The sequence below is a fragment of the Fundulus heteroclitus genome, chromosome 14 (assembly GCF_011125445.2).
Source record: "Fundulus heteroclitus isolate FHET01 chromosome 14, MU-UCD_Fhet_4.1, whole genome shotgun sequence".
Taxonomy (NCBI): Eukaryota; Metazoa; Chordata; class Actinopteri; order Cyprinodontiformes; family Fundulidae; genus Fundulus; species Fundulus heteroclitus.
In genome coordinates, this window is record NC_046374.1 from 23,738,363 (window position 1) to 23,755,786 (window position 17,424).

The 17,424-nt window shown below is 39.2% G+C and overlaps 1 protein-coding gene across 3 annotated transcripts in view; it reads right to left on the reverse strand.

Annotated features, from left to right (window-relative positions):
• Positions 1 to 17,424, reverse strand: part of pcxb (pyruvate carboxylase b) — a 429,275-nt gene that overhangs the window by 36,640 nt on the left and 375,211 nt on the right. For all 3 annotated transcript variants that reach the window (XM_036146585.1, XM_036146583.1, XM_036146584.1), the window contains 2 exons: positions 10,744 to 10,901; positions 8,976 to 9,062 (listed from right to left, as the gene is read on the reverse strand). In XM_036146585.1, coding sequence (XP_036002478.1) covers positions 8,976 to 9,062; positions 10,744 to 10,901 — 245 coding nt within the window. The remainder of the gene's footprint in view (positions 1 to 8,975; positions 9,063 to 10,743; positions 10,902 to 17,424) is intronic.

Sequence of the window (17,424 nt, forward strand, 5' to 3'; positions counted from 1 at the left end):
AAAATACCCAAAAGTCAATATCTGAAATGTGTTCATTTTCTAGTCATAATTTAAATATTATATATAAGGTGATGGGGGGAAAAACATGCAAGTCTTATGAGACCATTTTGATATTTTCAGCAAAGCAGAAGAACTCCACTCCATCTGAGAAGGATCTCAATAATGTTGCACCCAACAGGCCATCAATTCAAGTTATTGGAAATACAATTATGAGCAGATAATGGTGTTAGAAGAAAAATATTGGGGTCTGGGAAGGGAAGCAATTACAAGTTTCCAGCATCTGATCCAAAATTGCCCCAACTCTGTGGGCTCATGTACAAGAATTTCATCTGAAACTAGGATTTTTCAGCTTCATGGAGGTGCTAGAGGGTTTAGTTAGAATATTGTTATATAAATTTAACTGATGGAAGACTGAGCTTCACAGCTTTTCACTACAATCTTTTAATATTATTGAGAGACCAGCTGCATTTACCACAGTATAAAGCGTCTATATATAAAAAAATCAAACGCATCTGAAGCTATGTTTAGAAGATACTTAATTTCCTGCATTCTGTATCAATATTTTGTTAGCAATAAACACTTTAATCAAGAGTCAAGTTACGCACCTAACAACCAGGCAAGTGATGCCATTTCCTCTATCTAAAACCTCAAACTCAAAACATTTCCAAAAGTATCTGTCCATCTATTCAGTTTTGCAGGAAATTATTTAGTATTCCTTCTTTGCAGAAACAGTGGGTTAGCTACAAAGCCTGTATCGTGGTGCTGTGGCGCATATCTGAGCTTAAATCCAACATGGTAACAGGGTGGGTACTACCACCACCCACCAGCCGGTGCAGAGGCTGCCAACCAAAGAGACTCTGGGAGTAGGTTGGAGAGAAACCTCCAACCAAGGAGTCATACCGCTCACTAAGAACACCAGGCTCCCCCACTGCTTGGCCATACATCTGACAATGCTGCCTGACCCACTGGCATCTAAAGGAAGACACAGATTTAGCCAGACAAGGGAAACAAATTTTGGTTTTATTATATATTTAGAATTTATTCCAAATGATAAATTGTCAATATTTGCTAACGAGTGTTAGGCCAATTGCATCCACTGACACTGCTGCATCCATCCTCCCCAGAACAGCTGAAACAACATAATTACCTTGCAAGAAAAGAGGATGACAGGATTAGGACTTCTAACCAATTTCTTTTAATATTCAAACAGTTTAATTGAACGTGTTACAACGTTGTTTGTTTTTAACAGCAACTCTTCATATGTTGCTGCTACCCAGGAACAACACCACCCTTTACTTCAAGGCATAAACTGCGAAGCTCTGCATCCACTTTAAAGTCAGATGCCATTGGTTTTTTTAAAAGACAGAAACAAAAATGTACTTTCTCTGGAGTTTTGGCTACAAGGTTCATGTATCAGAGATGCAGCCAGGGCAGCATGCGTCCCAGCCTTCTCAATCCTCATGCTCCATGCCACATAACACGAAAAGCTCACATGTAATGAAAAATACATCTAGTGGGCCTTCAGAAATTTGATTTCCAATGCGTTTGAAAATAGCTGCTTGCACACTTGCAGAAATTTCTTATGTTCAGGCAAAAGTTATTTTTGCCCTCCATCTTTGCTCTATGATGCCTGACGCGATCAACTATACTGAGGAGGCCGACTGAGCCGATTTCATTAGATCACACAGGACATATCTGAACTATCAATAAGTTAAAAGATTTATATAAAAAATGTAATCATGTTTTTTTTTAAAGCATGTCCTTCATGAGGATGAAACATATTTTGGAGCTAAAGAACGGGAGGATGAATTAAACGGGCTCAGTTAAAGCAGTCTTTGGTTAGAATTTGCAGCTCTTTAAACAAAATAAGCACCAAACTACTACATAAAACATAGCAGCTATAAATATACAGTTAGTGTCACTAAATATGATATGAATGACAATAAAATAAATTTATATTCTTGGTAACTATTTTACCGATATCAGTCGTGAAGATATCAGGGTTTTGTCTCTAACTCTTGTTTTTCAAGTTGTGGGTTTTAAACATTATGAGACCAACAGGCTGAGTTTTTATTATCAGCATGAAAAGCATGACTTGGGATAAAACAGCCATCATATGCTAAATACTCCTGCACAGTAAAAATTACACACATTCATACTAGCCTCAATTAGAAGTGACTAAGTGTAAAATAACAGGTGAATCAGAATGACTAACAATATTAAATAGTTAATATATTTTAGATATTTGATTCAAAACCCAAAATAATGTTTCTAGGCATATTAGAATATCAAGACTAGTGTAATAAATGACGTTCAACGACATCTTATTGCCACACAGTCATGATGACGACTGACATAACAGACAAGGAGGTTAAGCTGCTAAAATGCATTACAGGACGCATCATTTATAGAAAAAGTGAACGGGATAAATACCATGTTGCTATGTAGAATACTGTTTTTCTTGGTCTTATGAAATCGCCTACCAAGCCACCGTAACCTGTGGATAACCACATTCTGAAGACTGCTATGAATAAAACCCTATTTTTGGATGCAATTTACCCATTACTTGAACTGAATTACTGAAAGAAATTGATATTTTAATTTTAAAAAGCACCTGTATTATCAGGTTTGAGTCCACTGCCTTGAAACTTGAGTGAAGTTGGTTTAAATGGTGAAAATTCTCGCTGCTATTTCCTATCCTTCACAACAATTTCTCCTCCATTATCCAAACAAAGATCACTCCGACTGCTTTCTACAGCAGGAAGGACCCCGACCACCTACAGGGGCTCCACTTAACGCCGCTTCAAAAGAAATGAACTGTTCTTTAAATATATAAAAACCCATTTCAAGTCTCTCGTCTCACAACACTTGATCAACACTTTGTGGTCTCGGTTTCCACCCCCCTCGCCCCGTTCCACCTCCATCTGCATCTCGCTGTAACCTACATTTCCCAGTAAGTGGACACGCATGACTCCACATTTCCAATATTACAAAGCTGCTACAGCAGCAGGGCAAAGGGACAGATTGCGTCTCTGTGTGGAAGAATGGCAGCGATATTGTGTGCGCTTGTATGCCTCTGCGCCCCGGTGTCGGTGTGCTTTGCTCAAATTTGCTTCGAAATGCAACTCTATCCAAACCCGGGCTCCCCTAATGGGTAAAGGATTATATCACTCAGAACGGCGAGTGTGCATCTGTTTGTGTGTGCGGGTCGAGAGGCAAATAAAACCCACAGACAATAATGCAAGCCAGCCAAGCCAGCAGTGGAGTGAAGGATGGTACCTGTCAGGAAGAGGAGGAAGGAGAGAGGAGTGATAATAAGAGGCTCAGAGGAGGAGAGGAGGAGGGGAGAAATGATAGAAAGATTAGAGATACATAAAGGAAGTCTAATCGAAATGAGAGAAGATGGGGAGCAATTGATGAGGGAGGAGATAAAACTAAATGAAAGTGGAAAGAAATGGCAGAGAGTCACAGCCGGCGTGAGCGGGAGAAATAAAGGGATGGACACAGATTAAGAAAGAAAGAAGCAGGCAGACAGGCGCCGTCGACATCTGCAGGCCCACAGGCAATACAAGACGTGCTCCACCTCCAAGTATAACAGACTGTGTGTTCGAGAGAGTGCAGGTGAGCGAATACGTGCCTGTAATTGCAAAAGGAAAGCGACAGAAAACACTGAGGCGGGCAAAAAAAAAAGACAGAGCAACCTTACCAAAAATGTACACAGCTCACATCGACGAGCTCAGACGGCGACAGATTTAACCGAGCGAAGGCGGAGGACGAGTTGAAGGAAATACAAGCTTTACAGAAGTTAGAGAACAGGAATTAAAACGGGGCCAAGGCTTCGGAGAGCTGGCAGGCCTCCAAACACACACACACACGAGTCAATGCCAATTAATCGCACCCTTTCTCCTATAACTCAGCAAATGTTGCAGCATCGTTAACTCTGTCACAGATTATATTGTTAAAACCACACCGCTAGGCATCTGTTCAGGTGTGCTTGGGCTGATACTCCTGCTGTTCAACAAATACACCTTCAAGCAAAAATGATATCAAGTAGCTCAGGAGCAAAAAAAAAAAAAAAAAAAAAACCCAAAACAGATCAGTTTTTACAATTATCCTCTGGCAACGAGGGTTTTAAGCTTGAGCTTCACTGTTCTGGATGTTACGCCTTCAGGGAGGCAGGGATGGCTGGATGGATCCATGACAATTAACGGATGATGGATGGAAAGCTGACAGGAAATAAAGTACTAATGATTTTTTTTCCCAAAAATATCCAGTCCAGGAAAACACAAAAGGATGTAAGTAGCCTACATAATGAACATCTCAGCAAAAATAAGTTTGCTACACTTTCCTACAGTGTGAATCACTTGTTCTTTGCATCTAGATCAAACCGTAAAGATGGATTTAGTGACAAACTGGAATCACTGTCAGCGTGGCTGAGCTATGATCCTTTTAACTAAAACCTAACATGAATAAAATAAGACAGATCTGTAATAACCACTCGTCTAAAGGAGGTTCTTCACCACAACCACCAGAATATCTCATACGTGGATCAATGGATGCCCTCGGGAGCATAAGCCCACCTGTTTCAATCTTCCAGCCTCTGCATTGATCATCCTCATAGTTAGCTCAACCTTTTCCCCGTTCAATTTAAAAGCCGTGCATCAAGCCTCTGACACTAATTATGCTCCCAAACTACTGTACATGCAAACTATATGACTGCTGCATCATTAACTAGACGGCTCCGGTCCGATGTAAAACTTCCCTCGTTGAAATGATCAAAGTCCCTTTAATGCTGACGGAGGCTGCAGACTCTCAGGATATTTTTACACCCTTTATAATTATATAAATTATAAGGTTTTCGATGCACCGCAACATAATGATTCGACTCATTGCCAAAGAGTTTAAGTCAACTATAAACCAGGTTAGCCTTAAATCTTTGTTCACATCCAATCACAAATGAGTCAATCAAAACTTCTATAAAACTTAAGATTTACATTAAAAAGTAATTGAATAAAAAAAAGGAGCTTACATGTCTTGGTGCTAAATACTTTCCAACGTTAGTAACCTACCATTGTTTTTCACCTGCGAGTCATAAGACATGTTGGACCACTTAATATTGGAATGTAATAATACACCAAGGTAGACTTTTATTGTGGGTTTATAATTAACATTTTCAGGAATTAATAGTTTTTCTTGTCCCTTTGCTTCCACTACAGGAACTCGGCCCAAATCACGCAGACAGATTACCCTGTTGGACCAGTAGCTGTCCGTCTGAGTGGACACTTAACTAAAAGGTGGAGCTTTATGGAGGGAAGATGCTAAATATTTCTGACTGGCTGAATATCCCCAGCGTTTCCTCCATGCCAACATCTCTGTCAAAATCTTTTATTTTCCATTTCAAGCCTAGAGATGGGGACGCAATTTCTGCTGCCGCTTCTGGCCAGTCAGTGTGGAAAGCCTGGGATGCTGCAGTGATTACGTTGTGTTGACTTTTGGGCCCAGTGCAGAATCCTCTGGGATGGAGCAAAGACCCTGATGCCTCTCCTTAAGTCACAACGGAGGTTGTTTGTCCTTCAGAAAATATAAATGTCAAAAACCCACCTCTTAATCATTCCCATCATGTCAAGCAAGAGGTCATACCAGGCTAAATGTTTCATCACAATTTCACCTCCTACCAATGGTATACGAAAAGATTTACTACTACAATAGGCAGTACAGGAGTGGGATTTTGAGAACAGAACATGGTGGGATGTGGGTGGATGATCAGATCTAATAATGCTCATTTCCATCACTAAAAAATTTTTTTTTTAAAATTATATATATATATATATATATATATATATATATATATATATATATATATATATATATATATATATATATATATATATATATATATATATATATATATATAGCAAACAAATAACTTATGTTTAATTGTTGATTAATAGTTTATTAAAGTTTGTTCCTTTCGATAAGATCCGCCTATAGATCTCCTTTCAGTGTTGTAGTATCCAGAAGAGGGCGCTGCCACTCACTCTAATGTGGAGCCAGACGACAGTAGTTGTGAGAGAAAAGACAATCATGGCGAAGGCAACGTGAAGCTGTACAGCGTCCGTTGTGGCTCATTTTACAGTTTAATGTCAGCAGGGATGCAAAATGCAGTTTACGCGGTTCTGTCTTTGAATATAAACACTCAACAACCTCCTTAAGTTACGACATAGATTGTTGGATGCATTAGCAGAGGGCATTATGAAATTATACAAAACATGATAGAACAATACATGATGCCAAAAGCATAGTTTCATGAGGGCATTCATTAGGATTTTTCTAATTTTTTATTCTATTATTCTTATTTGTTTCCAGGCAGTAACCCAATAGGTTCCTGTTTTGTAATATTTTATACATATGTCTAAGTTTATAATGTGTGAGAAAACCACAATAGGTTGCCTATTCAGTCAGTATTTAATACATGGGGACACTATAAATTGCTAAAATATAATGTGCCTCTTTCTAAATTTGGCATATTGTACAAAATTAAGTTAGCCCTTCATGTTATGTAAAGACCCTCGATACAAGCGAAAACTCAGGTTTTTAAGAAAGTGTCCGCTTATCAGTTAAGCGTTAGTCAATTGATAAGATCAATCAATTTTGGATTAACTCATTAACTGATAATTTGCATCTCTAATATATCTATATTCATCTAAAAAAATATACACAGCAATACATTTAGGAGGTCTGGAGGTTAAGCGTAACAAGTTTCCAAGCAAGGCACCACTGGCATCTTGTTCTCCAATGCTCTCCATTTGTTGCCATGGAAGCGCCAATTAAGGCCGTTCAGTTGGCTAAACATATCTTTTGTAGTAAATAAATATTCCCCCTAATGTTTATTAATGTTTATCCTAAAAGAAGCAAAGAGTTGGTGTTGCAACAGGCCTGAATGGGTTCACGGTTTGTTTGGATACACGGGACGCAGGCCAAATGTCTGATATAGTAATTCTGCTGCTATGAGGCTGAATTAAACTCAGTTTCTTTAAAACAAATTAATTTTATGCAAATACCTTGGGAATGATGACTTCTTACAACAAGCTTTATTTTGGTTCTGGGTTGTTTTTTGTAGTACGGCATTGTTTTTGATGTGAAAAGTTGTGCAAATGAAATCCTTTGACGAGCACAATCCTTCACCGGCAGCTTCAGACTTCAAAGATAAGTTTGAGTTTGAGAGCTTTTGCCTTTGAGGGTATGCAGTGGATGGTCTGCATACAGCCAGCACATTATGTGGCCTGTCCTCTTTACGTCTACATCTCGTAAGCACCCTCCTTTACCGTTATAGACAAGCTGACAGTGTGACAGACAAAGGCATTGTCAAGCTAACGGGGTACAACCGAGAGCATCGCAGCACCCGTAGGCGCACGGTGCCAACATTGGCTTGTGCAGTGAAGCCCACAGAGTCTTAATTGAATTGATAGAGAACATGGAGAAAGAGAGTGGGGAAGTCAATGGGGGGGGGGGGGGGGGGTTGTTGAGGAAAAACAGAGATGGAAAGGACCAGAGAGGAGAAAACATAGAGGCAGGAATATAAAAATGGAAGGAGACAAGGAGGAGGTAGATTAATAGATATGGAGCTGACTGAGATATAAACACTTGCAAACGAAATAAGAGAACAGAGACCAGAAAGGTTTGATAAAGAGAGCAGAGGAAAAATAATTAGAGTGTGAACACAGTAAAAGAGGAATGAATCTATTAGGAGGGTGTGATGGTAAATAATGAAAGAAAAACAAAGGGTTTAATGAAAGATAATGAGAAACAGAAATGCAGGCAGGAGGTAAATTCTGGGTGCGAATCAAACTGTTGAATGGATAATAGAGCTTCCCCCCACGACTACAATTAACGTTTCCTTTTAGAGATCAAACTGTGGAGATAGACGAGATGAACTCTGATTTATAAAACTCTGGCTCTATAAGTAAAAGATTGGATAAAGGTTTAATAGATTGATGCAACATTGGCTTTAGAGGCTGGAGCAACAACTACAGTCCCGGGCAGATTGGTGTCAGAAATAAATCTTGTTTTTCACAAGCTTTACTGCTTCCGTTTTTTTATAGCGAGTCTTGGTTGCTATGAAGCGTTATTAGATTAAACGCAAATAATGGCAAAGCTCATAAAAATGAATGAAAATTAGCTTTCGAGAATCTAATTTGCACTCTGTTTTAGTCCAGCCATCAAGTGACCTACGAGCATCTTTTCAGTGATCCTGTGGTTTTAGCTCAGGGGAACGTGTTAATGAAGAAAGAAGCTCATATCACTCCATCATCCCGGCTGAACTCAATGAGCAGACTGGTTGCTTTAATACGGAGTGGCACATTAAATCCCTTTTTGGGCATATAACTCAAGTTTGCAGACCCTACTCTGCTAACTTTCCTGTTTTGTGAGTGCTGCTGATGCTGCGCGTCACAACCTTACAGAAATCTGGACGTCCCTACGGGCTGAAACGACTCTGGACTCTGGTTTTTACGCCGTGCACCTCTGTTTGCCTAAAGCTGCCTTTAATCGGGGTGTGATCTGAATTTAAAACTAGTGAGGAGGGAACTTGCTGTCACGCAAGCTGAGTAAGATGTGTTTTTCCATCAGATACAGTAAAATGTGACAGACGCCAGTGGAAGAATATTAAAAAAAGCCACACCACGGTGATATTTGTGCATTCGGCAGAGCACTGCCGATCAAATTGTGTGTTTAGGAATTGAACCAGCCTGTTGTAAATGCAAACCGTTTCTGTGCAGAGCTGTTTTTCCCTCTGCACTATATTTAGACTAATAGCTTTAAATAAAAAAAAAGAGAAATCAGAAAATCCTAAACAGGCTTTTCCGGCATCGCCTAAATGGAAAAACGGTGACAAAGCTGCACACCCAAACCAGGATCATTACATACATGTTTGCTGTTATGTTACCTCTGCTTGGAGTTTTGTGCTTGCGTCTCACCTTAATGAGGTCTCCTAGTAGTTTGTTTGCTTCGGCGTAAGCCTTCTTCACCTCCTTGAACTTATTTCCCAGCCCCATACTGTGAGCCTGCAATGAAACAAACCACAGCAGGAATGAGCAGTGCATACAATCCTTTTATCACCCTCCTTTCCAAACGATTGAAGTCAACTAACATTTGTCCAGTCAGTAGCTTATAATTTTCTGCTGTAGCATCAGAAGCCTCGAAGATCACCACACTGCCTATTGGTAAATGGGATTTTAGCAGTATTTTAGCTTACTGAGATACTCATCTTTGTCTATGTATTTTGAGTGGTATACAGCTCTAGAAAATAACTTTCAAGTTCTCCCACCAAGAATGTGCAATAACTGGATAAAAGCCAAAGTAATCTTAAAGACTTTTAGATTAAGTCACAAAAAAACAATTATTCTGCAGAGATGGCACTCCAGAATCTTGGAAATCTTTCAATGATCCCAAGCTGTCACGCTCAATATACATTTATTATGCCTGGCAATACGTGTTGCTGAAAACATGACTTGTTTTGCCAATTTCCCCAGACAGATATTCATCTGCAGTGACGGTTTTGTCACATTTGCGGTCTCTCTCAGGTTTAAAAGTAACATAGCCTGCGCCTGATTGGCTCATCAATCCTCATGACGGCTCCCTCCCAGGAAGTTCAAACTTCTAGAGAGGCGTTGTGGTTCTGACTCGTACAGCAAGACCAAAGTCAGAACCCATAGGAAAAAAAAAACAGACTTAGCCAATTAGAGACTATCATCTTGTCTAGATTCGGTGCAATATATTTTCTTTTTTGTACACTTTATGACATTCAACAACGTTTGGGAAAAGAAATCCTTTTGTTCAATAGAAATGTTTAATTTATCCATCTGCTCTTGAACAGGTGCTTAAAGTCACCGCATCCAAATTCAAAGTAAGAAACCATAAAGAGATCCAGCTAACTGAGCCAGAAAAGAGATCTGTTCATTCTCTGAGTCACTTTGAAATGAACAAAACCAGGTAAGAAGAGAAAATCTGACGTCCTTACAGTCGAGAGAGAGAGTGAGAGAAGAGTGGTTATGAGTAGACATCAGCGTCGTAATAAACAATCTTTTCCTGTTCCATCATGGCGGTTCTGGTCACAGGGAAAGTTGGTTTCGAACCTTGGTTTTGTTCCAATGCTCCCTCAGATTAACCTTAGATCTTAAATGTCAAAATCAGGTCACCATACCCTTTAAACTCAGGAGAGACCAGCGAAATGTTTTATAAAAGTTGAATTTCTTTCAGTTTAAATACTTTAAAACAATTTGTTATTTTCCTCAAATTATAGTTTTAATTATAGAATTAGCCCATTATGTTGTGTATTTTATACATCTTTATTAAACAAGTGAAAACTAATAATATTAAATTCTAAAGCTCAATATTTGAAGTAGCAACACTTTGGAAGTGTCTAATTTCCAAATCTGATCCAATCTGTATAATCTGATTGAATTTGACTTTGAAAAGTGCCTTAAAATGACATGTATCATGAATTGGTGCTATATAAATAAAATTGAATTGAACTAAATTAATTTAAAGTGTAAAGGATACATAGAAAAGTACCGGCATTATTAAAAGAAATGTTGAAATTAACCAATACTTCCATTGGCATTACTCTCACCCTGTTCTCAGCAATTAGAAAACGCTCATTGGATTATCTCTGTTAAAGAATAATGAACCACTGGTGTTACATGACGATGACACAACAAAAGATGCTGTGTCAGCTTACTGTACCTGGAAGTGCAGGTTGGTATACTGTCCTCCAGGTATCTCGTTCTCGTAGACGTCAGCGTTGCCTGACTTCATGGTGGCAGTGCAGTCGAACGGAGCGTAGAGGCCTCTGGTGACCTCCCAGTACTCGCTGTAGTCGAACACCTTCTCCAGAGCAATGCCTGCAACACAAGGCAGCAAATCAATCAATCACTGCAGAGCTCTGCATGATTTGGAAATCAAGTCACCCAGAACGGAAGAGGAAGTTTGTGGTTAGGATCAAATATAAAATGTGAAATCTTTAAGACGACTTCAGCCGAGTTCAATCCAAATAAACAGATTTTTTTTTTTAAGCTGAAAGTATATTTCCTTTCTATGATCAGTCATTTATGTCAAAACATAACATTTTGATTTGTTTAGCATTTATAGCATAAACCATTTTACAGCTTGTCACATTTAAAATACTGTAATTTATCAGCTCACACATGCCAGTCGAGGGAAATGGTAAATTGATTGGAATGCATAACAATATAAAAGTGAAATTTCTCAGTTTTTAAAGATAACCGACTATATATTTAGCAACTAAATATCTCATAGTGGCTCTAAATGTCTTGCAATATATAATAGTTCAACGGTCACCCTTCTGTGTCTAGTTTAGATGTATTTAAAGGGCTCGATTAAAAAACTGGTTTGTATTCCAGTCTATTCTTCCTGATATTTAGTCAACCATCTGTTTCTCCTTTGTGCAACATCCTTCTGTAAGTTGCTCACCTTTAATTGGGAGAAAAAAAAACTGCCTCTGTGCTCAAGCACAAATGGCACTTCACTGTCTTTTGCAAACAAAAGGGGTAAAACAAACCTATTGCAACAACAGAGTGACAAGGTGGTGATTTCAAATTAGAAAAATAAATACCAAAGTGTTTCTGTGCCTAAATGGTGATCCCAGCAAAGAAATTGAGCATAAATGTGAAATTAATGTGCATGTAGCTGCTCCTCAAACTCAGCTGTCTGCCAGGCTGGTGGGTAATTGGGTCCATTTGCTTCTCTGCTTGCGCACACACAATTTACACAGCTTTACTTTAAACTTGCAGAGCGAAGCTCAGCTTAATGTTTAGACGGCGAAGGGACGTCATGATCACAGTGTCAGGGAGCAGCAAGCTTAAAGAAAGAGCTAAATATTTTTAGCCAACAGTGAAACAATTATTTAACTATCTTCTAATGGTCTCAGATTCCTGACATTTATCCAGATTTGTTTGGTTATATTTCAGTGCTGCAGACAGCATAATTTATTCTTTTACTGAGGCGTGGACATGATTTTATGAATCATTCTAACAGTTTTATAGGAGTTCCCCAGGGTTCAGTGTTTGGATCAGCGATCTTTATAATAAATGATTCCACTTACTGACATATTACTGCAAATATGATACCTTAATTTACACAGACAAACATCAGAAGAGTGTCAAAGAATTCAGCTTAGACAAGAGAACAAAATATATGAATAGGTGTTAACCAAATCAGAATAATATTAAAGAGTATTCTGCTAAATTGGATTGCATATACATCTGCAGTCTATTATTAAACTATTATTGTGAAAAGCCTGTGGGGAATATTACAAAATATATGTAAACTTCTAAACTGTTTTTCTTTTTTTTTTTAAACCTAATGAATAAAACATTTTTATTTAGTAAATAGAACCAATTTTGGCAATCCTAACTGAGCCGAAATAGAATATTTTTGTCTCATTTAAAGTGAAACATTGAGGAAAAGTCATGTTTTTTATACATGGTATGTAAATATCAAATTTCAAAAGTTTTTTTTTTTTTTTTTTTTTTTTTTTTTTTTACACAGCATTTCCTTTTTTTTTTAAATCTTTTTTAAAAATCATTTGTTCCGGCTTTGATATTTGCCATTTCTCAGCCACACAGTACTAAAAAAAAACAAACAAAAATGTATGTCGATGTAAAAATAAACAGACTAGGCAGTAAAACCTGGCTCTGGTTCTGATTTGTGTGTCTTTAACTCCTACACCTTGATCGACTGCAGTGTTGCGGCATCAATTAAAACCATGCATGATGCATGAGGCAACTAAGAGAAGGCAGTCAAACACAAGGACCACTTTAATATGCATCATCATTCAAACTGGGAATGTGTCACACTTGAATTTGCACAAGTCTGTGTGCAGATTGGAGCTTACAGAGTACACAAAAATCCCATTTTAAACAAATTTAACAGCATTTAGGCGGCAAAAATATTCTAAGAATGGAAGAAAATGAGCAGTAGGAGTGATCTGGGGATAAGAAGCTGCTTAATGGCATTGTCACAGATTGAGAGCGAAGGAGCGGGAGGATGTCGAGACAATATGACAGAAGCAGGTACGAAAGTTGAGAGTGAGAGGGATGGAGACGGTGCACAACAATGATTACAGGTTTGGAGCCAAGATAGGAGAAAGAGGCAGTGTGGGAGTGAAGGAAAGCAGTAAACAGGCAAAGGTCAGGAAGGTATGGAGGAATCCAAGGGAGAGCTGCGCTTGATTACGAAAGTGGTGAGGTAGGCAAGAGGAGATGGAGGAGGGAGCTGGCACTAAGTGAGGCAAGGATGAAAAGAGGAAAGCAGGAGAAAGTGACTGGAGTAAAAGCATTAGGTTATGAGGAGTGTGTCAACCAGGGTCACATTAGGAAACAGCGTATATGCACACGTAGGAATGAGGCAAATTCTCACACCTGAATACCAGCCTCATCCTTTTTTTTTTTTTTTTTCCTGGTTTCAAATTGATATTCTGCCACCAAACTGAACCGCGCCTCGGCAACATACGATGCTTCGTCGGTGGCCCTGGCGGATATTCATTTGTTCCACGGCCTGAACATGAACCTGCTGCCTTCACCTCGGAGCAAACGTGTCAACGGTGAGAGCGGCGGCAGTCATGCAAAAACGTTTTCCTCTAAAAGCACAAGTCGCAGTCAGAGCACAGCAGGTTTTAATGGCTCTGTTGCTGCGTGGTTTGGGACAGAGAAAGAAAAAAACAAAAAAAAGTTCTGTATTTCTGCGCGCTCGATTGTTTGAATATTTCTGCAGAGACAAATGAGACCAGCAAAGAAGTCAATTTAGTTGCAAGGACACCTGCAGGGACAGACTCCACCAATGTTATTGGTGTATTATGTTTGACTAAAAAAGCCCTGCCGCTCCTCTGGAAATATTGACAGCACATCATGTTGTCTGTTTTGCTGCTCATCCGCAGAAAGCTGGTTTGACAGAGGGGGGGAAAAACATCCTCAAATGTGAGAAAAATTATGTTTTTTGCTAGAAATACTACTTTTAAAGACCAGTGTTTTAAACGTCCTCTATTGTGTAACCTGTGTTTAAAACTACCCGTAATTTCTGTTTAATTTGCTTCCAAGCTGCCAGACTTTATGTTATAAAGTGGTCTTGATCAATAGTTCTTTTTGCAGCTTTTTTTTGTTGCTACTTTTCAATCCAGCTTTGGTCCCTGAACATGACACCATTTATTGCAATTTGTTGCCAGGTATGAGAAAAGCAGAGGTCAAAATACAACAAATGTTCACTGAAGGTTTGGTTTTCAGGACAGTTGGGCAACATTTGTTTCCAGAGAAGCCATAATGACCAAATTATTCAGATAAACGGCTGAAATCGTGGAAAAATGTAACGCAGAGCGGGTTTTCTTCTTACCTTTTAAGAATTTAAAAATAAAAGTAATTTATTTTAGGGGGGGGAAGAGCACATTTACATGGCAATGATTAAATATACCTCCATCTGGCTCAAATGAAAATGCAATGATGATTCAAAACTGGATTATTGCATTATAACGGTATTTGAGTATGCAATCACATCACTGATTATAAACAGGAAAAAAACATCTGATCCCAACAAACACCACAGTTTAACTGGTTTAATTTTGCCAAGTGACCTCAGAAGACACTGGGTCAGCCTGTGATTAGGCAGCATAATTAAAGGTTTCTAAAAAGTCCAGGCATCTGGAAAACTGTTTACCTGCGGCACAGATAGGCCACCTTATCAGAGCTTACAGGAGGGCCTTAAACTAAACCAAGTTGTTCATTCAATGCATTATCCTAAAGCAACACACATTACCAAACTGCACATAATGGGATGAAAACCCGGACCTACAGCGGCGTACAGGACAGAACAGGAGAGAGTGAAAGTAAACAAAATTAGCCCGGCTTCCCGAGGTTCTGAGGAATGGAAATGAGGGATCAGATCGTCTTCAGATCAGAGCCGACCCGCTTTTCCCAAAAGCATTTCTCCACATAACCATCTATTTTCACATCACTTTTCATTAATTTAGCCAGGTTCATGCTGCTCCAGTGCTTAAGACCCAAGTTTTCCTGCCGCCTGCTTTCATACCTGTTCCACTCGGTGCCCCTCGCTGTGGGAGGTGGAGGTCGCCGAGTATTCAGTGAAAGCGATTCAAGCTTTTTTTTTTTTTTTTACAGCCCATGAAAATTATACTGTTCAGACGCACCGTGGCCAAAAGAAAAGACAAACCCACAGGAGAAAGAAGACATAAATCTATCTCTAAATTTATCTTATGACCTCCTCAGAGGGGTCCAGGAGAGCTCAAAGATCGCAGATAAAACCTGGCAGAGAGATACTGGGAAAGCAAATAAATAATAATCACAGAGAGGTTGCCTTGGAGACCCAAAACCCCCTGAAAGCCACCCGATTGTCAGCGTAAAGAAGTGGCCATCCATGGCAACAAGTTTTACTTTTCAGTCTGTGATCAAAATATGTTTTTATCTAAGACAACAAAAGAGCCTTTTAGTATAGAAAACGGCTCCTTTTATTCTACTTTCAACTATCTGAACAACTGATTCATGACTTAAAAACATTTTTTGCTTATGGCTGCAAATGTTTTTATCGACTGCAGGCTTCCTTCTCCTCTTTTCATAACGGCCCGTGTGCGTTATTACTCAGCAGAATACGCAGGGTCCCTCTAGCTCGGGGCCATAATTACAAATGCGCCATTGATTTGCTGATTGATTTTTCTTCCCTCACGTTAAGTAGCAGACTTTCGCTCAGAAAGACTCGAATCATTTCTGCGCAACACCGGTGATCTAACAAACTGTCTCCTCAACAAGTACGGCCTGCAATAAAAGCATGCGGGGTAGATTTAAAGTTATCATTTCATATAAAAAGGATTTAATCCCATCAAATGAAATTAGAAGGACGTGCCAACATTTATATCACAACAAGTATCTCGTAAAAACAATTACAACCACTTCATGCAGTGCTTCCCTGAGAGGTGTCCTGGTGGGATGTGGTGAATGAACCGTGCTGCCGACACAGGAGTTAGTGCTGCTGCTGGATTTTATATTTTTGAGCAGGCATTTGGAGTCGGCGACCTCGAATGGGACAACACATTTATGTCCTTCAGCTTTGCTGCTGTGTTAAGAAAAGCTCTGATTTCTCAGTGGGGCCACAACCTGTGCTCATCTTACTTGCCTATTTAGGCATTTTGTTTACAGGAGGAAATACACCGGGCGCGTATCGTCAGCAGTGCGGCTTCTGGGCGTGCTTTTAAAAGCGGAAATTTACACCAGAAGTACGCTCCACAGCTACACGTTTCTGTACAGAGAAGAACTTTGGCCACATGGAAAGAGCACCAAGTAAAAGGTGCACCTTGGCCTTGCTTCTTCAAGCTGATGTAGGGAGAGAAAAGGCAGGAAGCTCAGCAACAATGAGATGCATCCCATCAATCAGCAGCGTCAACAACAAGGTGACTTCTACCACCTTATGGCCAAACTAAGACTCCACTATTATTTTGGGATACTTTCGGGAAGTGAACTTGAATGCAGGATGTTTTCCTGTTTATTACTTGCCAACCAGGAGCGCATACACCTCTGAAATTAGAACTTTAACTTTAGGCGTCACATAGCGTGTTGAATGCGCGGGTTTTGCCACAGGTGTACATTTATTGACCAATTAAAACAAAAAGCAAACCTACACGTAGGACGTTCGCATGCTGCATTGCTGTGCTCTTGTGCAGCAACTTATCTGGTATATTTTTCTCTTTCAGTGCTTCGTCCATCTCCACTCCAGGCTAATTGGACCAGTACCTCTGAAGCCCATCTTTACTCTAATTATTTTCCTCAGCTTTTGAAAACAGCTCCTCAATAATAGGATGTGATGGGCCCATATTATCTGACACTTAGTTGAAGATGCACACATATAAAGACGTTTCTAGATTTAATCAGAAACATCTGAAACGTGATAATTCAGAAACTTCTGGGTTGGTTTCACTGAACCTAAGTGGTGTTTTCAACCTGATTGATCAGAACGTACTTACCACCGTCTTCTGGTTTTGCACTACACTGGATTAGACCTTGTTTACCTGGCAGATGTGGAATCCTTTGTGTCATTTGGCAGCTATCCGAGTGAACAAAGATTACTGGGGTTCCTCAAGGCTGTGTTATCGGTTCATTTTTATTCTCTAACTCTGATTGTAAAGTGATAAAAAAAAAAAAAAACTCTTACCAATCCTTATGCTGATGACACATAACCAAGTATTTCTTTGTCTCCAGACAACAGCCATTACAAATAGTCATAATTTTCTCTAATTCTCTAAGAATAGGAAATTTATTATTTTAGGCCCCAACAGTTTAAAATTAAAGACCAGTTTCGAACTAGATTCAGTACGGCTAAAGACCAATTTTAATAATTACATAAAGTCTG